The following is a 23,492-nucleotide window of genomic DNA, read 5'->3' on the forward strand; positions in this document are numbered from 1 at the left end:
GATTTCTTTTCCCTGCTTTTCCTGTTATTGATTTCCGCTTTTATGGCCTTATGGTCAGAGAAGATGCTTTGTAATACTTCAGTGTTTTGGATTTTGCTAAGGCTTGCTTTGTGACCTAATAATGTGGTCTGTTATAGAGAATGTTCCATGTGCACTAGAAAAGAAAGTATAGTTGGTTGCTGCTGGGTGGAGTGTTCTGTATATGTCTACGAGGTCCAGTTGGTTGATTGTGGCATTTAGATCTTCCGTGTCTTTATTGAACTTCTTTCTGGATGGCCTGTCCTTCACTGAAAGTTGCGTGTTGAAGTCTCCTACTATTATTGTGGAGCTGTTTATCTCACTTTTCAATACTGATAGAGTTTTTTTATGTATCTTGCAGCCCTGTCATTGGGTGCATAAATATTTATTATGGTTATATCCTCCTGGTATATTGTCCCTTTCATCAATATATAGTGTCCTTCCTTACCCTTTGTGGTGGGTTTTACTTTAAAGTCTTGTTTTGTCAGAAATTAGTATTGCTGGCCCTGCTGTTTTTTGATTGTTGTTTGCTTGATATATTTTTTCCTTCCTTTGAGTTTTAGTTTTTTTCTGTTGCTAAGTCTAAGGTGTATCTCTTTTAGGCAGCATATAGATGGATCATGTTTATTAATGCATTTTGCCACTCTCTGTCTCTTTATTGGCAGGTTTAGTCCATTAACATTCAGCATAATTATGGATAGGTAAATAAAAAAAAAAATGAGTGCTGTCATTTTGACGTCTTTTTTTGTGTGTTGTTGATAGTTTCTTTTTCCCATTTAACTTTTTGTGCTAAGTTGTTTATATATTGTCTTTTTCTCGTATTCATTGTTGTTGATTTTTCTTCTGCTGAATATCTATTTTTTTCTTGTATTTTATTTTGGTGAGTAGGGATAGTTAGTCTCTTTTATGGTTACCTTAATATTTACCCCTATTTTTCTAAGTTTAAACCTAACTTTTATTTCTTTGTATCGCCGTATCTTTCTCTCCATATGAAAGATCCATGACTACATTTCGTAGTCCCTCTGTATTGTTTTAATGTGGTCTTATTTTACAAAATGACATCACTGTTTTCCATTTTTGAATTTTTTTTTTTTTAAATCTTGATTTATTTTTTTGATTTCCCTTTCTGGATTGACATTTGGTTGCCCTGTCCAGGGTTCTAGTCTTAGGTTGATACCCGATGTTATTGATTTTCTAACCAAAGAGCTCCCTTTATTTTTTTTTGTAGTTTTGGTTTGATTTTTATGAATCCTCTAAACTTGTGTTTATCTGGAAATATCCTAATTTCACCTTCATATTTGAGAGACAGTTTTGCTGGTTATATGATTCTTGGCTGGCAGTTTTTTTCCTTTGATGCTTTATATAAGTCATCTCATTGCCATCTTGCCTCCATGGTTTCTGCCAAGTAGTCCGAGCTTATTCTTACTGACTTTCCTTTGTAGGTGAGTTTTCGTTTATCCCTAGCTGCTCTTAAAATTCTCTCTTTATCTTTGGTTTTGGCAAGTTTGATTATAATATGTCTTAGTGACTTTTCTTTTAAAATCTACCTTATGTGGAGTTCGGTGAGCGTCTTGGGTACATACCTTCTCATCTTTCACGATATCAGGGCAGTTTTCTGCCAACAAATCCTGAACAATTCTCTCTGTATTTTCTGTTATCCCTCCCTGTTCTGGTACTCCAGTCACTTGAAGGTTATTTCTCTTGATAGAGTCCCACATGATTCTTAAGGTTTCTTCATTTTTTTTAACTCTTTTATCTGATTTTTCTTCAGATATATTGGTGCCAAGTGCTTTATCTTCAAGGTCACCAATTCTGCCTTCTACTTTCTTGATTCTGCTCCTCTGACTTTGTATTGAGTTGTCTAATTCTTTAATTTTGTAGTTAATCTTCTGAATTTCTGATTGATATCTCTCTATGGATTCTTGCAGCTTATTAAATTTTTCATTATGTTCTTGAAGAACTTTTTAAATTTCTTTAACTGTTTTATCTGTGTGTTCCTTGGCTTGTTCTGCATATTGCCTGATCTCCTTCCTTATGTCTTGAAGAGTTCGGTATATTAATCTTTTGAATTCTGTACCCAGTAATTCCAGGAAGTCACCTTCATTGAAAAGATCCTTTGATTCTGTGTTTTGAAAGCTTGTTGAAGTGATAATGGTCTGTTTCTTTATATGGTTTGGTATTGACTGTTGTCTCTTGTTGTATTAGTTTATTTTTTGTTTGCTTACTGTATCCTAGTTTCTTGCTCTGTTTTGCTTTAATATGCTCAAATGTGTTGCTTGAGTGAGCTAGCTTGATTATCTTTGCCTTTGGGGCTCTGATGTCCTGTCACTAGATGGCTAGAGCTGTTATCAGGTATATGAGCTTATGAGTCCATTTACTTTTCTTGTGTGGATTTCACTCAGGTGTCCAGGTAGCTGGTCATCAAGTGTGTGGTACAGGCTCTGTTCTTAGAGGGGCAGGGGTGTTTGGTGTAGGTACTCATATCTGGTTGCAACAGGGGGTCACACTCTGAACAAGGCGGTGGTCTGAGCACCATCCCCCAGGTGTCTCTGAGGAAAGCGCATCCCTGTTCCCTAGAGCGTACAGGTGGGTGAGTCCTGCAGACGGACCATGGGCACCCGGTGCTTTTGGTTGTAAGGACTGGGAGGTATCAGTTATCCTTGGACCCCTGTCACGGGTCGCTGGGTGACCTGAGTGGAGCCACCAGTCCTTAGGCCCCTCATGTGGGTAGGTGAGGACCCTGTTTAATAGGCAAAGCTGTGTGAAATGTCAAACACCCACCTCTCCACCACACAGCTTAAACAGTCACAGTCTCGCAGTCTGCTAGCAAGGGCCTATTCTCCTGGAATATTCTCCTAGCCTTTAGAGGTCCATGCAGAGGGGAAGAGTATTCAAAGTCCATGGACCGTTTATGCCTGGACAAGAGCCGCTTCTGCCCTGAGCTCCCCAGGTTAGTGGAGCTGGTAAATTATCTTTTCCCTGTGTTGTGAATTTCGGGAGCATGGCTCAGGGTGCTCAAACGGGCGTATCTCAGACCCAGGGAAATCAATAGCCACTGAAGCCGGCTTGAGAGCAGGGGACACCATAAAACAAATGCAAGTACTTAGCATTTGCTGAGAGCTCCGGTTTTCTCTGGTTCCGGAGATGTGAGTAGGCTGTGTGGCTGACTGCTTCTCCCTAAGAAAACTGCGGTGGAACGCTACCACCAGCCTGCCACAGCCACTTCGGGAATAGTGCCTAAAGGATCCCAGCGATTGAGGTCTGGCAACTCCTCTCCGCTTCTGAGCGGTCTCTCTCTTTCCCCTGCCACTCTGTTTTCTAGTCTGTTTTCTAACTTTGCTTTTGATGTTCAGGGCTCCTAGCTTGTCATAAATATAATCATTTCACTTGATTTTTTGGGTCTGTGTTGTAAGAGAGCTCGCTGGAAGCATCTGCCTATTCCACCATCTTGGTCTCGCCTCAGCATTTTAATTTTTATCAATAGGCTGTTTAAGAATTTTGTAATAGGATGTCTTTTCTGTAGATTTCTTAGTCTAGCAGTTTGGGTTGTATGGTTAGAGTTAACATAACCTAGGCATGTTTGTAATTTTGTTTACTCAGTTTTTCATTTGAACAAAAATTAGTTATGAATAATTTGTTATTATTCTAAAAAAAGGCTCAATGTAAGTAATTAATAAATAATTTAATGGTAAGACAAGTAAGAAGAAGAACGTAAAAATAGAGGTTTCATATCTGAAACTTTTAACTTTTTTTTTAACATTGCCAACTTCTAAACATTGTTTTATGTGTGTGTGTAGGTATGTGTGTGGGCACAGGCGTATTCATTCCTAAATCGTATTCGTGTTCTCTTTTTTCCACTCTGTGTCCTGGATTTTTTTTTTAATGATAAAATATAGATCTATACTATCTTAATATGTATATGCCATAATTTAGTCATTAACAGATATTTTTGTGTCTGTTATATGTCAATGTGATTGTTGTTGTTAGGTGCCATTGAGTTGGTTCAGTCTCATAGCAACCCTATATACAATAGAATGAAATATTGCTTTATTTTTTTAATTGCTTGCCCTATTTTCCTTATTAATTTGTAAGAGCTCTTTGTATAGTAGGGAAATTAACCGTTTGTCTATAGAATACATACTGAATTTTTTCACTAGTTGTTGGATTGTAACTCAACCTTGTTTTGCTCTCTTCTTTCTGTATAGAAGTTTTCCTTTTCATGTAATCACGGTTTTTTTCCCCGAATTCTGGTTTTGCTTCATGTTTCCTGTTGCCATTGAGTTGATTCCCAGTCATGGAGACCCCATGTGTTACAGAGAATTGAACTGTGTAGGGCTTTCTTGGCTGTAAATCTTTACGGAAGCTGATTACCAGGCCTTTCTCTTATGGTGCCATTGTGTAGGTTTGAACTGCCAGCCTTTCATTTAGTAGCTGAGAGTAACCATTTGTGCCACTCAGGGGCCTCTGCATTATGCTTAGATAGGCCTTGTCTACCCCAAGATTGTTTTAAAAATATTTAATCTGTGCTTCCTTGGTGTGTGTATGTGTTTGCATTTAAGTCTTTGTCCAAAATTCGTAATATGTGAGATAGTCATCCAGCTTTATTTTTCAAACTGGCAAGCTTATTCTAGCACTATTTATTGAATTAGCCATCTTTTCTCACTGATACGAAGTATCTCTCATGTCAGGTGCTAAATTCTCAAATATGCTTGGGTTTATTTCTGTACTCCCTGTTATGTTTTATTCAGTGTCATCCTGCCTAATAAGAGTAGTAAATTTACAAAGTATTAAACTTTTAATTATGTAGTTTTATAATGTGTTTTAATATGCAGTAAGACAAATCATTACCTCATTAGGAATTTTTGGTTATTCCGTTTTGAAGGATTATAATTTTATAATATTTCCGACATGGTTTAAGGGATCACTTTTCAAAAACTTCTCTGGTTGCACTAAACTTAAGTTTTTTAGACAACAGTCATTTAAATTTTTGTCAGAGAAGTAAAGTGTGTTTCAGTGTTTATGGAAGATTGCATTTCAGTTTCAATCATATCAGAAGTAATGATATGAATTATTAAATTAGCAACAGCCCATCTTTAGCTTGATCTTATGATAATTTTATTTTCACCTACTGTATATAACAATGATAATTTCTTCCAGACTGGTCAATGACATGTTCCAAAAACTTCTGGAAATTTTGGGGATAAAGTTATTCTGAGTAAATAGTCTAAGTAGGAGGAGTTTCAAGTAAAAATAACAATAAAGGAACGACTCAGTGATTTATTCTACTCTAAATCCCTTGAGCTCAGAATGCTTGTCTCATTAATTTCTGCATCTGTCATAACATATCACCTTGCTTATTTATTTATTTGGAGTTCCTGGGTGGTGCAAATGGTTAAGCACTTGACCACTAACCAAAAGATTGATATAGTTCGAATCCACTCAGAGGCACGTTTATTTAGGAGTCAGTATCTAAGCACGATCTTTCTCTGTACAAAATGTGTAATTGCTCACTGTCTTCATTTTTCTCCGTGTACTTTAAGGACATCATGACTTCCATTCTCTTGCTAAGGACTATCCAGAGTGTCACCTAGTGACTGGTGTTAGAAACTGTCTGAACCAAAGTCTTCCCTGTGACCTGCTTTCTTTCTGAATGAGGAAAACAATACAGGCATGTACATTCTCTAATTTTCAAAATTTTGGATTTAGAAGATTCAAGGTTGGTAGCTTTCTTTTTAAAAGTTGTAGTAAAATATAGATAACATTTGCCAGTTCAACCATTACCTCATGGTAATAAGGTAGTCCAAAAGTGAGGGTAAGCAGGAACGCATTCTAGATAGAGGGAACAGCACAAGCAAAGGCATGGATGTATCAGATAGCATTTCAAGATCCAGAAGCTGTAGTATTAAAAATGACTTCAGCATATGGTACGTGTGAGGCAGGGGCAAGAGAGGAAGCTGAGTAAGTGGGCAGAGGAAGTCATTTCATGAAGGGCCTTAAATGTCATCCTCAAGTACCAGACAGTGTGTCAAGTGCTGTGGGTGCAAATGTGAACAAGGCAAAGTCCATGTCCTTGGGGAGCATGCTTATTGCTCTAATTCTCATTTGTGCACCAACAATTCTCAAATTAATATCTTTAGCTCAGACATTTTTTGAACTCCAGATCTGCATATCTAGTTGCCTAGTGGACATCTCTAGAATATATCTAGACTATAAGCTCTGTGAGAGCCAGTATTTCACTGCCTTTGCTCTTTGCTATATACATAGTACCTAAAACAGTGCCTGGCAGTAATTTGTTGAATGATTAAATGAATGAGTGATTCTGTACTTGGATTTTTCAAAGGTATCTTATTTCACATTTCTGATCTTTTCCCCCTACCCTGCCCCTCTCCTGATGTTCTCTATTTCAGGATTGTTGTTAGGTGCTGTTGAGTCAATTCCAACTTATAGTGACCCTATGTACAACCGAACGAAACACTGCCTGGTCCTCCGCCACTCTCACAATCATTGTTACGCTTGAGCCCATTGTTGCAGCCACTGTGTGAGTCCATTTCCTTGAGGTCCTTCCTCTTCGTCTTTTTCGATGACCCTCTATTTCACCAAGTATGATGTCCTTCTCCAGGGTCTGGTCCTTCTTGATAATTCCAAAATATATGAGATGAATGCTCTCCGTCCTTGCTTCTAAGAAGCATTCTAGCTGTACTTCTTCCAAGGCAGATTTATTTGTTCTTCTGGCAGTTGCTGGTATATTCAGTATTCTTCGCCAACACTGCAATTCAAAGGCATCAGTTCTTCTGTCCTCCTTATTCATTGTCCAACTTTCACATGCATATGAGGTGATTGAAAATATCATAGCTTGGGTCAGGTACAGCTTAGCCCTCAAAGTGACATCTTTGCTTTTTTTTTTAACACTTTAAAGAGTTCTTTTGTAGCAGATTTGCCTAATGCAGTACGTCATTTGATTTCTTGACTGCTGCTTCCTTGGGTGTTGATTATGGATCCAAGTAAAATGAAACCCTTGACAACTTCAATATTTTCTCCATTTGTCATGGTGTCGCTTATTGGTCCAGTTGTGAGGATTTTTGTTTTCTTTTATGTTGAGGTGTAATCCACACTGAAGGCTAAAGTCTTTGATCTTCATCAGTAAGTGTTTCAAATCATTTTGCTTTCAGCAAGCAAGGTTGTGTTATCTGTATATCGAAAGTTGTCAGTGAGTCTTCCTTTGATTCTGATGCCACGTTCTTCTTACAGTCCACCTTCTTGGATTATTTGCTCAGCATACAGATTGAATAAGTATGGTAAAAGGATATAGCCTTGATGCACACCCTTCCTAATTTTAGACCACACAGTAGTCCCTTGTTCTGCTTTAATAACTGCCACTTGGTCTATACGTAGGTTCCGCCTGAGCAATTCCCATTCTTCACAATGTTATGATCCACAGAGTGGAGTGCCTTTCCATAGTCAATAAAACACAGGTAAATATCTTTCTGGTGTTCTCTGATTTCAGCTGGGGTCTATCCATCCGACAGTAGCAGTGATATCCCTGGGTCCACGTCCTCTGCTGAACCTGGCTTGAATTTCTGGCAATTCTCTGTTGACATATTGCTGTGGCCATTTTGAATTATCTTCAACTCCATGATAAACTCCATCCCTTTTCCTCACCTTCCACATCCATTTCATCACCAAAGACTTAGTTGAATTTTCTACATGTCTCTTCAAGTGTCCATCTCTCTCTCCATTGCTCTACTTTATTATTATCTGTCTTCTAGCCCTGGACAATAGTAGTAAACTGTCACCATCTAATCTTGTCAGTTTTCAGTCTATCCTCTATGCTGTTATTGGAGTAAAACAAATATGCAAAAAATAAAACAGCAACGACAAAAAAAGTACCATCGAAAACAGCTTCTGATATTCCTGTTTTAAACTGGTTGCTCTTGAGATAAAGAACAGAATTCTTAACGTGGTCTACAAGGCCTTGTGTACCTGAGTCCCTGTCTTAACCACTTTTTTTTTTTTTTTTTAATTTGGCTTTCTGTGCTCTAGTCATGTTGGCTTTTTCAGTTCTTCCAATATACCATGTTTTTTCCTGCCTCAAAACTATAATGTCTAACTAGTAGCTTTAAGCTTTTAATGATTACATGTTATAAAATGGAATGTCTGTTGTTAGAGAAATGATTGTATCAGTACTTTTGAGTAGATGTTTATAACTCTAAGAGGGTGATGTTCTGTGCAGCATTATTTTCCTGAAAAGTAAACTGTCTGTGAATTATTGCAAATAAACGTAAGCACTTTAAGTTACAATGGTTGTTCTTTCAGATTACATCACATACCTCAATTTTTCTTCAAGTCAGATATAGAACAAATACTTATGAGCCACATTTATTCTTATTTCGAAGTAAGAAAACATTTGCTGTTGTAAATTTAAGCCAGTTTGTTTTCTAAAAAAGATGCTGTAGTATTTGAGACAAAAGTAAGAAATACTTTAATTTTTAAAAAAACAAAACCATTTAGACTATATAAAAGTAGTTATTTCATTAATATAAGTGAAAGCCTCTGTTCTAAAGATAGTGTTTTAAAATATGATTTCAAATAGCTTTCTGTAATTACAAATAAAACAAAATCTTGGGTATCGTCATCAGCCCCCAAGCTGGGCTGTGTTTCTAAATTGATTTATTGTATGTATTTAATTGTGAGCAACTGGGGGAGATTATTGTTTGGTTTTGTGTGATAATTTTATTGCTGTGTATTTGGTATAGAATGTTTTTTATAGTTAAAATACTTACAGGACATACTATAAAACCAAAAAAACCCACTGCCATCGAGTCGATTCTGACTCATAGTGACCCTACAGGACAGAGTAGAACTGCCCCATAGAGTTTCCAAGGAGCACCTGGCAGATTTGAACTGCTGACCTCTTGGTTAGCAGCTGTAGCGCTAAATCACTACGCCACCAGGGTTTCCAGACATACTATACTCTTCTGTAAAATGAGAATTCGTTTGTTCATCTTCAAATTGTATCTAATCACTTAAAGGAACTTTAGCCAGGAATAGCACCATGTAATATGTACTCACCACTTAAACAAAAAATTTTTTTTTCTTTCAGTCTGTACGGAAGACTAAACTCTATAGAAGAATGCAACCAAGTGATGGCTTTTTCTTTAGAATGTGAATATGGAAGCTACGGGAACAGATGACGTTGACAAGCTAAAAACTAAATTTATATCTGCTTGGAACAACATGAAGTATAGTAAGTATGACGATTTAAAAACTGTATAAATCAGAAGAAATCTTTGAAACTACTATCTCCCTTATTAAATTACTGACAAATTGCTTGAGGTTCCCTTTGGATACAATATTTCTGTAAGTATTATGATATACTTAAAAAGGAGGTAGAGATGGCATAGTACTTAACAGTTAAAAGGCACTGGGCCTTACTTTCTTGAAAAAGTCTTTTGTTTTTGCTCTTTTGGGGCATGACTTTATGAGGTATATAAATTTGATTTCCTTTTTTTTTTTTGTAATAAGTAAAGCATTCTTCTTCTAGATTTTTTTGATCTCCAGAAAATCATGATCATCTTTATTATTTCTGTGCTCTTTGGTTTGTCAGCATCTTTTAAAGCCTAATTTGTGATTTTCACATTGCTTACTTATTTGAACTCTAGGTTCTTTGTAAGATTCTGTGGTCTCCAGAGCTGGCTGTCAGTGAAACACCCCTTGTGTTGTCTCTTCTCCCATTGATCTGGGCTGGCCTGTGCTTCTCATTAACCAACAGCACAAGACAGAAGTGATGTTATGTCAATTTTAGACAACTTCTGTTTGCTCTGTTTTGGAGCTCTGAGCTGCCATGTAACCAACTAGTCTAGCTATCTTGCTAGAGAAACCACACGGAGAGGCCACATGAAGAGGAAAGGCCCTGAGACTACATAAGACAGAGGGACCCAGCCAACCTAGTGTTCCATTTAAAACTTTCCATCTGATTTCTACTACATTAGAGATTCCAAGCAAGTCCAGGAGAAGAACTGCCCAAATGAGCCTAGTCAATCCAAAGAACTGTGAAATTGAAAGAAAAGGTTGTTGTTTCAAATTATTAAATTTGGGGTGGTTTGTTAAACAGAAATAGATAATTGAAACAGTCTCTAGTTTATCACTTAATTTTTTTTGTAATTGAAGTAAAATTTGCATACAATGAAATGAACAGATATTAAATATGCATTTTGACACATATATACACCAATGAAAGTAACAATCCAGTCAATATATAGAACATTTCCATCACCTCAAAGTTTACTCATGCTTCCTTCTGGTCAGTTACTACCTTCATAGGCATTCACTGTTCTGAGTCAGTTTATTTAATGACCAATCTGCCAGCTGTTCAATTTGTCAAATATACTTGCATTTCTCAAACTATTTCCTTTTTTTTTCTTTTGTGATTTAGATGAAGGTTTACAGAGCAGGTTAGTTTCTCATTAAACAATTAATACACATCTTGTTTTGTGACATTGATTGTCAACCCCACAACGTGTCAACATTCTCCCCTTCTGGACCTTGGGTTCCTCATTTCCATTTGTCCATCTTTCCTGTCCCCTCCTGCCTTCTTGTCCTTGCCCCTGGGCTGGTGCGGTCATTAAGTCTTGTATACGTGGTTGAGCTACGTCAAACTATTCTATTTAATTCACTTTCATTTAGAAATCCTAACATTTAATATGTCAAGTTTCCACCTCCCTGATGCTATAAGTAGAGATTGGGAGATGAAGTGAAGGAGATTGAAGAACAGAATAAAAATATACTCTTGAATATGAAGAATTCTTGCAAATATATTTTTTTCAATATGTATAAGAGGAACATGTTTGTGAGAATACTTCTTATTCATGGCTCTTTCCTATACCCCAGACTCGGTTACCTTGTGGCTCTATGGTTGTTATGTCCATTTTTCCTTCTCCTCCTCTCAGTGTCCTGGTTCAGTTCAGTGAACTGGGGCAGAGAAAATGTTCATTTCTTATAATCCTTTTATAAGGATAAAATGAAAACTGGTCAACTAAAACTAAATAATTAAAAGGAACAAGTTATTTTATAGTTTTGTCATCTGGCACATTGGTCTGATTTAACTCAGTCATGCCCACGTAAAAAGAGAAATGGCTGAGCCTTAGGAGATACCCTGAGTCTTCATAGGTACCTACCTTTATGAAGTATTAAAGAACTCAGCCTATCATGAGGGGTTGGGCCCTGCCAGGTTCTGCAGTAAAAGAGAATGTACACCACATGAATGTTGGTTAAACTTTAAAACATTGCAATGCTGTGTTCTTGTAAAATGTGAACTTCTGCAGCGTGTTAGGCTCTGACCAATCATATTCATACCTTTTCTAGAGAAAGGGCTGGTAAGAGACAAAGGCAGAGAGTAAAATCATAGAGAGAAAGGGAGAAGTTCTTCTTCTAAGTTGTCACATTTTATTTGTGTTTGCTCTTATTGAGTTCTTAGAGTTGGCTTTGGAAATACTGCCTTTTCGGGGGAAGGGGTTGTTGCCGTTTTGGGGATTGGAATCATTCCAGTGGGGACTAATAATATTTTTAAGAGATAATATATGCAAAGCTCATGATCTAGTTTCTGGTACACAATAGATGGTCAGTAAATACTAATTCTTCATTGGAGTTCAGGAAAGAGAAAGTCAGGCAAGAAAAGGAAAAGTGTCATAGAAGAACATGTTTGAGCATGAAGAGAAGGTAGGATTTAGATGAGCAGGCTTTGGGGAGGACATTTTAGTCAGGATAGCATGAGCCAAATGGCAAAGCCCGTTTTGAGTGTAGGTGAAGAGTAGTGGGAAATATGACTGTAAAGGTAATTTGTATCATATTGTGGAAGTTTTTAGTATGACTGAGAAAGTCATAAATTTAAGTATTGAGTAATTGAGGATGGTTTTTGAGCAAAAGAGTTACCAGATCAAAGCTGAGCCATAGGGAGATTTATTTGGCAATGATATGTACCCTGGCGGGGCAATGATTAAGCACTCAGCTGCTAACCCACCAGCCTCTCTTCAGGAGAAAAGACCTGGTGATTTGCTCCTGTAAAGATTACAGCCTTGCAAAGCCCCATAGGGGCAGTTCTGCTCTGTCATAGAGGGTCGCTGTGAACCAGAATTGACTCGAAGGCACACAACAATGTGGCAGGTATTAGAATGGGAAGAGACTGATGGCAGAGAGTGTTGCAGTACTCCAGGTAAAGCTTAATGAAGACCTAATTAGTGTATTTCACTTTCGATTTTTTTTCTTTCATCACCAAGTTCAGATACTTGCCTCATCTTTATTATAAATACATATCTGTATTATGTGTATCATTTTTTAAGGAACATTTTCATCAAAATCACCCTCTTTAAATTTTATAATAACCATTAAATAAAATGGCAGATGGTCTCATTAAGACTAGACCCAAACCTATCGACTCTCTATTTCAAATTCTTTCTCTTTCTACGTGCTTGCATTTTAGGAGCTGTTTTTAAGTGTACCATTAATGGTCAGGAATTTAATATACTTGGGGATATTCAGGAATGTAACGAACAAGTGCTTTTTCTCAGGAAATTCAGAACTTTATTTTGAGGGCTACGCAGTGTTTGAGAGCTCAGGCTGCTAAGCAGAAGGTCAGCAGTTCAAATCTCCCAGCTGCTCCTTGGAAACCCTATGGGGCAGTTCTACTCTGTCCTGTAGGGTTGCTGTGGGTAGGAATTGACTCAATGACAATAAGTTTGGTTTTGGGTTTTGATATTGAGAGTGAGGACAATGGTGGTTCAGTGGCAGGATTCTCACCTTACATTCTGGAAACCTGGGTTCAATTCCCAGCCAATGTGCGTCGTGTGCAGCCACCACCTGTCCATCAATGGAGGCTTTCTATGATGCTCAACAGGTTTCAGGCTAAGACAGATATTATGGATTGAATTGTGTCCCCCCAAAACGTGTGTCAACTTGGCTAGTCCATGATTCCCAGTATTCTGTGATTGTCTACCATTTTGTTACCTGATGTGATTTTTCCTGTGTTGTAAATCCTACCTCCATGATGTTAATGAGGCAGGATTAGAGGCAGTTATGTTAATATGGAGGAATCAATCTACAAGATTAGGTTGTGTCTTAAATCAATCTCTTTTGAGATATAAAAGAAAACCAAGTGGAGGGACATGGGGACCGCATACCACCAAGAAAGCAGGCCTAGGAGCACAGCATGTCCTTTGGACCTCGGGTTTCTGTGCCTGAGAAGCTCGGAGACCAAGGGAAGATTGATGACAAGGACCTTCCTTCAGAGCTGTCAGAGAGAAAGCCTTCCCCTGGAGCTGGTGCCCTGAATTCGGACTTGTAGCCTACTGGGCTGTGAGAGATTTCCCTTTGTTAAAGCCGTCCGCTTGTGATATTTCTGTTACAGCAGCACTTGATGACTAAGACAACAGACTAGGAAGAAAGACCTGACAACCTACTTCTGAAAACCAGCCAGTGAAAACCCTGTGAATCACAATGGCCTTATCCACAAATGATCATGGGGGTGGGGCAGGACTGGGCAGCATTTTGTTCTGTTGTGCATGGGGTGCAAGGAGGCAGAGCTGACTTGTTAACAGCTAACAACAACATATTCAGAGCATAATTGTTCTTATGAAAAGCCATAAGGATATTACTTTTTAGATGCTGAATGTTTAGTACAAAGAAAATTGGAAGAATTAAAAATTAGCAGCTAATGTTGGTAATTGGTGGTTGGAAGGGGGAAAATTGAGATGGACAGCTTTATATACTACTTTCAGACATCCTCATTTGGCTGAAATGATGGGGTTATAATAGATTCTCCCAGGAATCTTCAGAGATCCACTTTTATCATAAACACTAGTCTACCGTGTGATTGTTTCCCTAAGTTACTTCATTGGGATATTCAAATACAGGTAGTCCCTAACTTAGCACAGGTTTCCATTCCGATGACTACTCAAGTTGTAAGTGGGTTCAAAGTCGAATACCTCATTTTTTAGAAGTTTTTATTGTCTTTGCCTTTTATTATTAGAGTATATATAAATCTGATCTTTATTTGTCTTTGGGAGTTGGGAACATTACATCTGAGAATGATAAACCAAAAAAACCCATTGCCATTGAGTCGATTCCAACTCATAGCGACCCTATTTAACATCAGCAAATTACATGATGCAATATTGTATGTATTATATATTACTAAAGATAAGATGTACAAGAAAAAAAAAGATGACGATCATAAGTGCAGTTCTAATTCGAGTGGGTCATAAGTTGGGGACCACATGTACTTTAAACCTTTTTGTAATGATAAAATTATCTTAGATGGAAGGAAACACAAGTAAAATTGGTAACATTTTTTGCCCTTGGGAAAAGAGCTTGGTGTCAGGGAAACTGGGGTAGAAGTTTTGCCTTTTTGATGTCGTGCCATAAAAACATTGTGTCTTGTTTGAAAATAAAATAAAAAGTTTCTCTCCCAGGTTCTTTAAATTGATAGAATTTCTCTCCCAGGTTCTTAAATATATTTGAAAAACCAAAATGACCTTTATTTTCAGCTCATTTTCAGGTATTTTGAAACTTGTAAAAAATGCACATCCATAATTGATAATTGATGGTTTAAAACTAAAATGAAAGAAAATGCTAGAATTTTAGCCTTCAATATTTTAATTGCAAAAATTTTATTTTTTTCCTTTAGGTTGGGTGTTGAAAACAAAAACCTATTTTAGTAGAAATTCCCCCGTATTATTACTTGGAAAATGTTACCATTTTAAATATGAAGGTAAGTACTAAGTTTGTGAACCATTTAAAAATCTGTAGAAATTTACTGTGTAACTGTTTTCATTTTTAGGTTAATCACTTTTGGTATATTTCTTTTAAATACCTGTATTTTATGTAGCACATAATATACTGTCATATAGTTTGGATTTCTTGTGAACTTTCTGAAGATAAGGGTCATGTCGTGTTTTTTTTATCCCTCATATTTTTGGGTTTATAGTTTGGGTGCTGAGTAATTATTATTTGAATTGATAACTTACTTCCTCCTCTTCTGAGTTTTAGAATTGTTTAGGAAGAACTGGTGCCACTTGTTGTATAAATGTTTGGTAGAATTCCCCAGTGAAGCCATCTAATTCAGGACTTTTTTTTTTAGTTGGAAGGATTTTGATTACTTACTCAGTCTCTTTACTTGTTATGGATCTGTTGAGATTTTCTATTGAAGATTTTTTTCTCTTGAGTCAATTTAGGTAATTTATATGTTTCTAAGAATTTATCAGTTTCATCAAAGTTATCTAATTTTTGGCATGTAATTATTCATAGTATTCTCTCATGTTCCTTTTTATTTCTGAAGGGTCATTAGTAATGTCCCCACTTGAATTTCTAATTTCAGATATTTTGTCTTTTGCTTTGTTAGTCTAGCTAAGGTTTGTCCATTTTCTTAGTCTTTTCAAAAAGTCAGTTATCTGGTTTCATTGATTCTGTATTGCTTATTCTCTGTGTCATTTATTTCTGCTCTAATCTTTGTTTTTTCTTCCTTCTGGTAGCTTGGGGCTTAATTTGCTCCTCTTTTTCTAGTTTTCCAAGTTGTAGAAGTTATTGATTTGAGTTTTTTTTTTTTTTTTTAATTTCCCTCTGATCATTGCTTTCACAGCATTCCATAAGTTTTGGCATGTTGTGCTTGAAGACACATGACAGACACAGTCCTTACTCTCAAGGAACTTATAGTCTAGCAGATGAGAGATATTAAACAAATAATTGCAAACATAATTAATCCTATCGTGTTTATGATGAAATGGAAGTACAGGCCGCTATAAAATTATAGAAGGAGGCAAAATCAGAACGGATGCTGTTAGATACAAATAAACAGAAAGTCCATTTCAAAATGGCTTAAGCAAAAGGGAGATTCACACACAGGCAGAAACCTTGAGGTGGAGTGGCCCTCAAAAAAAAACATTGCCATTGAGATTGCCGTTGAGTTGATTCCTACTCATAACGACCCTGTAGAACAGAGTAGAACTGTCCCATGGGGTTTCCAGGCTATAAATCTTTATGGAAACAGACTGCCACATCATTCTCCCATGGAGCAGCTGAAGGGTTCGAACCACTGACCTTGTGGTTCGCAGCCAAGGACTTCTATCTATGTTCTATCCATGTTCCCACTTTGCCAATCTCAGGTTGTTGACCTTGTTACCTAACTCTTCTCATAGTAACCGATATCTGCTTCAGTACCAAGATAGGAGATATGGCAGAATCCAGTGGGAGAAGGACATTTTCTTCCTTGTATTATTATTATTTTAATAATTTTTATTGTGCTTTAAGTGACAGTTTGCAAATCAAGTCAGTCTCTCACACAAAAACCCATATACACCTTGTTACATACTCCCAATTACTCTCCCACTAGTGAGACAGCCCACTCTTTCCTTGTATTATTTTTTTGGTTCCTTAAAATTTTTGAAATTATGAATTATTATTAATTATTCATACATAGAGGAGAAGATAAAAAAAATTTGTGTGAACCTAAGAAATACAACATTGAGTAATTTAAAAATCTCTGGGTGCCTATACCCGTTTGTATCCCTCCCTATGCCAAAAAAAAAAAACCAAAATAAAAACAAACCTATGCTGAATTATCCCTAATTGTTTAGTGTTTCCTGTTCTTGACCTTTTTGTAAATGAGAAACAAACTATATTTTGTGTGTATGTCTTATGGCTTTTAAAAGTGTATTTTTTAAGATTTGTCCATGTGGAGTATAGATTTTTACTAATGATACAGCATACTCCTCTCCGCCCTATATTCCCCGTGTCTATTCAACTAGCTCCTGTCCCCCTCTGCCTTCTCATCTCACCTCCAGACAGGAGCTGCCCACATAGTCTCATGTGTCTACTTGAGCCAAGAAGCTCACTTCTCACCAGTATCATTTTCTGTCTTTTAGTCCAGTCCAATCCCTGTCTGAAGAGTTGGCTTCAGGAATGGTTCTAGTCTTGGGCTAACAGAGGGTCATTTAAGATATTTTAATGCTAAACTTTTTTCTTTGTGTATCATTATGAACTTATGGCTTTTCAAATTTACTGTATATAAGCCAACCTCAGTCAGTATTCTCCTTTTGATGCTCAAATTGTCTTGATTTTTGCCATTAGAATGTCACTCTAGATTGGAAGCCCCTGTATCCTTCCACAAGACTCCGTTAATCTTTGGAAACTTCCTTGCTTTCTTCTGTAATGAGGTGTTCTGGGCCCACTTTGTACTTTTTAGTTTCAGATATGAATTCAGCCATTTCCCAAGGAGCCCTGGTTCCTTTTAGCAGAAAAATAGTGTTAGAGGCCATAATTTGGGTGCTAGGGTACATTGCTCCTAGACCCATTTTAGTGGACAGAGCAAGAACAAATAAATACATATTTTTAGTGTTTGTCTTATAAAGGCATAATTTTATATTGATATTTCTAATTCAGTTCTAGCTGGATCATACCAAGACAAAACAAACAAACAAAAAACTATTGACTCAATTCCAACTCATAGTGACCCTATAGGACAGAGTAGAACTGCCCCATAGGTTTTCAAGGTCCTACTTAAATTCTTGATTCTTTAATTATATCTCTTTTTATATTATACAAAAATTTTTTAGTAGCTCTGTTTGTTCTGCTAAGGATTTCAGTTAAGTTACTTTAGCTAGAATCTCTTATTTGCTCTGTGTGGTATTTATCTGATGGATAGTTTTGTTCAGTTGTTTCAATTCCCTTTCAGTTTGAAGGCACTGGCATTCTGATATCTGACAGGCCTAAGTATTTTAGAAAGTAGTGTCTTTCAGCCACAGTGGTTTTATTTCATCACCTCCTGAGTGATCTGTAATGAATTAATTCATAATGATAAGTGAGTACACAATTCTTAAACTTGATTTCTGCCTATTATTTAATTTCTAGTAATATTAGAATGTGTTTGCAAAAATTTAATTATTTTTAACTATGCTGAATCTGTCCTGCTCTTTGAAGATTTTCATCATGCTATCTTTTCTGAGTCACAAGCTCGTTTTATAAAAATTTCCCTTACCATATCATGCTTTACCTTTTTAAAAAAAAAAAAAATACTGTGTTTTCAGCAAAGGTTTATATAGCAGTTTAGGCTCCCATTCAACAATTTCTACACAGATTGTTCAGTGACATTGGTTACATTCTTCACAGTACGTGAGCATTCTCATTATTTCTGCAGATATTTATTGTGTATCTGCTATGACTAAATGCTACTAGGTGCTGGAGATACAGGAGTAAAGAAGATTAAACATATTCCTTCTCCTCTAGAGCACTTGTAATCCGAGGAGGAGACAGATACAGATTAAAAAAAACTACATGGTTAATTAAATTCTTGACAAAGGAAAGTCAAAGAGTGGAACGGTGAAGGAAGGGGGAATATTATAATGAAAGGCCGATGAGAACACAGAGCTTATTAAATGCTAGCAGTTTTCCAGTAATATTGAGAGTAAATATTAAGAGGAGCCTAGATCTTAAGAGAAAAAAGAATTAATTACTTCTCCAAGGTAACAGATTAGGAACTATATGTTTGGAAGTCACAGAATGAGGTTTGAATGTTATCCACTATTGTATCAAATTTCAAACACATTGAGGTGTCTCTAAAGTGTAAATTTTGGGCATATTTGTAGTGCCCATGTTAAATTTCTAGACACTTTTATTTATAACTAAGTTTAGCTCTACATAGTATCTTGAGAAGTTCCTTGACAATGAGGACTTGACATTCATTCTGTTTATCATCGTTGAAACTAAATGCCGCAGTTTAGCTCCACTAAGCTGAATATGCAGTGAAACCTGTGAGAGCTGGAACTTGACGAGACTGCTTTGTTTTTCTGGGTCTTGCAAGTTTTCTACCTTTGACAGAGCCCAGTCTTACCACTTGTCAATCACTTGTTTTAGTGGAAAATATTTGTGTTTTCTTTCTGACAGATTTCTGTATTACACAGGTTCCGGCTTTCACAGGTTTTACTGTATATGAGGTTGGATGATTGTAACTTTTTCAGGACGTGCTTGAAGGGGGGATAAGTGTAGAAAGGATGAGAAATAAAAGCACTAGAAAACTGCTTTTTTTTACCATCCTGCAGAAGGGCATTGAAATTTGACCTCCTGGGAACTTATAGTTGTAGGCAGATTTATCCACCCATTCACTCACCCACCCAAGCCAACCAACATTTATTAGAACCTACCTACTATGTGTTAGGTGCTGTGCTACATTGTAAAGAGGACTGACTTTCTGGGAGTAATCAGGGAATGGAAGTTCATTATGAGCACTAGTGTTTTGTAAATTATTGGGCAAACAGTGACTGTAGTTTTCACATGGATACTAGATTAGAGGAAATCAGTTTGGGAAGAGCCTTCAAAAATGATACATGGGGGTGGTAATTTTTGAAAAATTCTATTTGAACATAAAAGGATAACTATATTTTAAGAATTTTATATTCTTATTTTTTAGCTTTGTTTTGGTTTTATAATTGGAGTATAAATATTCATGACAGTAAATATAGTGTGCATTTTTTTTAAAAAACTAGCTTATGTGATTATACACATTTTTACAAATTGACAAGTTACGATATGTTATTTGCAAATAGCAGTTTAGAGAGCTGTGATATCTATATCCTGAGACTAATGAGACTAAATAAATAAATAGAAGATACATTATCCCCTCATCAAAGAGTTGATTGTATACAGAATATAGGATATTATTATTAACAACAGTGTTACTGATAATACCTTATATTAGTTAGCTGTGGTGTTCAAAACATTTTAACGTTAATCTTCATAACAACCTGATTAGACATAACAAGATTTATCTTCATTTTAAATCAGAAAAAAGGATTAGATAAATTGTGACATTTTAAATCTTAGGAGCAGTAATGATAATATAATTACTACCACTGATATTTCTTTGCTTGGTTATTTTTAGACTTAAGTTTATATTTTTATTTTATAGATGAAAATAAAATGTTACCTGCAATATCATCCTGTGCAATAGAAGACTGTGTAATTTCAGGAAATGTAGAAGAATTTCGTAAAGATTTTATTTCTAGAATATGGCTGACCTACAGGGAAGAATTTCCTCAAATAGAAGGCTCAGCTTTGACAACAGACTGTGGTTGGGGCTGTACATTGAGAACTGGCCAGATGCTGTTGGCTCAAGGACTCATACTGCATTTTCTTGGTAGAGGTAAATCTATCTATGTTGTTTTTGTTTTTATTTGAACTCCAGTTTTCAAACTGCATAAAGTTCCCTGAGGCTAATTTCTTGACTCCCTGATATTTTCTAAAGTTGTAACTAATCTAGTCTAGATATAACTTATGTGTAAAGCTTTCATGGTTCCCTTTTCAAAAATACAGATTAAACATACCTGTTATTCTTGGTCAGCTCAATGAATTCAGTTTGGTAGCCTTTGGATTGTTGTTGTTATTTTTATTTCCTTTCCTTTGAACTCTAGATTATCTCCATTTCAGCAAATCTTGAGCAGGTCGATAGCAGTGACTTTGGGCAGATAACTAATGTTTTTATATTACTTAAATCTAATAAATTATTTTACACTACTTATTTATGCTGGTTTCTTTGTTTTCTCCCTATATATCAATAATACTTTAAAATTATTTTGTCCTTGTAAATATAATATTTTTGTCTCTATAAATAAAATCAATTATATTAAATTCATTAGGCATATTCTTAATAAGGTCATTAAGCTTAGCCTTTAGGACTCAGAATGTCATCGATACCTAACGGTTATATATATACATTTTTTTTTAATGTGCCACCTTTCTTGCCATTTCTCTAGTCCATTTTTTATAATGTGTACATTTATAAAAGGATTTAAGATTATTATTTTAGGCTGTTGTATCTGATTAATACTGAATGTTATCAGAGGTTTCTTTTTTTTATTGTTAGACATTTTCCTTACAATGCATGGCACGTATTTAGTAGCTTTTCTATAGAGACTATTGTTGAACTTAGACAGGATGATATTCAAGTGTGGTGTGGATAATGCAAAGAAAAAGAATTTTTAATAAGTATTTTTCTAGGGTGGCTTATTCATAGTCTTGTATAGTCATGAACAAAGATTGGAATATTTGTCATAGTTCTGACTATGTAGGTGTCTGAATCTATGACTCCTTTTGTTAAATTAAAATTGTGTGTATATTTGAGGACTATCTTGTTATACACAGTGAAGTAACGACTGTAGTTGATTTTTTGGAGTCTTTGATCTTTCATGTCTTCTTTATTAACTTTTCATTTATTAGAGAATTGTTAATACTAAACAAACATTAAGTTATTCTGAAAGGGGTATATAAGAAAAAATATTTTGAAATGAAATTTTGAACTTATACAGTTAAATTTGTATTTAATATATAATAAAAATAGGATCCATTTTTTAAGCTATCCTCTTATGAATATTGTGACATTAATAAATATGCTTATTATGCCTTTGGGTAGTCAAGACTAGATGCCTGATGAGGAGTACTGGTAATGGAATGCAAGTCATTATTCTATTTCAGCACTCTCATAGGAAAGAAACAAGAACAACTTTCAGAATTGTCCGTTTGTACCTGTTTACTGTTTTTTCTTTCTCTTGTCGTGTATTTTTTATAATTTCCTGATTGTATGAAATATATTTCCATTTTAGAAATTTTGAAAGTTATGGAACGGTCCAGAGAATAATATTACTACCCAGAAATAAAGATCAGTAATATATTGGCATATTTTCTTTGCTGGTACCTTTGTTTTTTAAGCAGCTTTATTGAGAAATAATTTACATACCATAGTTTCATTTGTTTAAAGTGAACAGTTCAGTGGTGTTAGTATATTTACAGAGTTCTGCGGTCATTACGGTAATATAATTTTAGAACATTTTTATCAACCCCAAAACAAACCTCATATCAACTTGCAGTCACTTTCGATATCCCCCTCCTTCCATAAAAACCCACTGCCATCCAGTCAATGTCGACCCATAGTCACCCTATAGGACAGAATATAACTGCCCCATAAAGTTTCCTAGGCTGTCATCTTTACAGAAGCAGATTGCCATATTTTTCTCCTTTCAGTTAGCATCCAAGCACTTAACCACTGTGCCCCCAGGGCTCCTTCATCCCTCAGTAACCAAAAACCAAAACCAAACCCATTGCCATCGAGTTGATTCCGACTCCTAATGACCCTATAGCATCCCTCCAATAGGCAACCATTAGTCTATTTCTGTCTCTATGGATTTACCTATTCCTGAGTTTGCTATTTTAGTAACCCATATATTTTAGTGAATTGCTACAAACTGATTTTAGTAGAATTGTTAAAATCTAACTCTTTACAAGATCTGAACACCTTGCTTTGAAACTACTATAGCTTGGACCTGGCCTGATGCTTTGAACATTGAAAATTCAGACTCTGAATCATGGACTTCTCACACGGTAAAAAAATTTACTGCATCATTTGAAGCATCGCTGTCAGGGGAAAGTGAACTCAAAACTCCATCAATTTCTTTGAAGAAAACGATTGGGAAATATTCTGATGATCATGAAATGCGAAATGAAATTTATCATAGGAAAATCGTCTCTTGGTTTGGTGATTCCCCCCTGGCCCTCTTTGGCTTACATCAACTAATAGAATATGGAAAGAAGGCGGGGAAAAAAGCTGGAGATTGGTACGGACCAGCTGTGGTTGCTCACATTTTAAGGTAACATTGTTTTAAAATCTTTCATTTTAGGACACAGGTCCTCAGGCTCAGAGATACTGAGTTTTGCAATGTGTATATTTAATTGGAACTTTCAAAATCTATCTATGAGAACGCTTATAGAGGAGCTTTTTCATTTAATAGGGAAACAACAAAGAAATTTGAGCCTTGACATATTGTGGCTCTAGTTATATATGGTTTATCTGTTGACAACTTGTTTCTCTTGCTTATGGGTTCAGGTATCCAAGATCTCTTTCTAACCTAGGTTTTCTTTAGACTACCTTATTGGAATGTTCTAAAAACTAACAACTCTTTCAACCTTGGAACATGCATAACATTATAGTTTTCTTTTTTTTGAATAATGTAACCTGGGGGCTGTAATGTACTGATAGTGTAATGAAATGTCAAGAGCTAAAATTAATGTTTTCAGCATTTCTTTGCTTGCATCAAATTCTTCAGAATTGTAAATGTATGGGCCTATTAATAATATAATTATGTCATAGTAAAAATATAAGGTCTGTGACATTCAGGGTGGTTAGAAAAAAGCTGAAAGTTAAATTACACTGTACCTCAGCTTTTTATGTGCCATTTACTTGAATACTACTTAAGATTTTTTAAAAAATTGTCTAATGTATTATATGTTCCAGTGTTATCATAAACTGAATTATTAATATGGCATATAAGTATAGTATGTTATGATAAATTTATTCCATTTAGCTTCATATAAATTTCAAATTATAATAAAGCATTTGTGGATATGACCATGCTTTTATGTTTTTAGGCCAAATGCTTAGCGTT

At 35.8% G+C, this 23,492-nt stretch overlaps 1 protein-coding gene across 1 annotated transcript in view; it reads left to right on the forward strand.

The window, feature by feature from the left end:
• Positions 1–23,492, forward strand: part of ATG4C (autophagy related 4C cysteine peptidase) — an 85,976-nt gene that overhangs the window by 22,599 nt on the left and 39,885 nt on the right. Inside the window, exons 2-5 of the mRNA XM_049879453.1 lie at positions 9,119–9,262; positions 14,696–14,779; positions 19,967–20,200; positions 22,367–22,697. Of these exons, the coding sequence (XP_049735410.1) occupies positions 9,187–9,262; positions 14,696–14,779; positions 19,967–20,200; positions 22,367–22,697 (725 nt within the window). The 5' untranslated portion in view covers positions 9,119–9,186. The remainder of the gene's footprint in view (positions 1–9,118; positions 9,263–14,695; positions 14,780–19,966; positions 20,201–22,366; positions 22,698–23,492) is intronic.

This window comes from Elephas maximus, chromosome 3 (assembly GCF_024166365.1).
Source record: "Elephas maximus indicus isolate mEleMax1 chromosome 3, mEleMax1 primary haplotype, whole genome shotgun sequence".
Classification (NCBI taxonomy): domain Eukaryota; kingdom Metazoa; phylum Chordata; class Mammalia; order Proboscidea; family Elephantidae; genus Elephas; species Elephas maximus.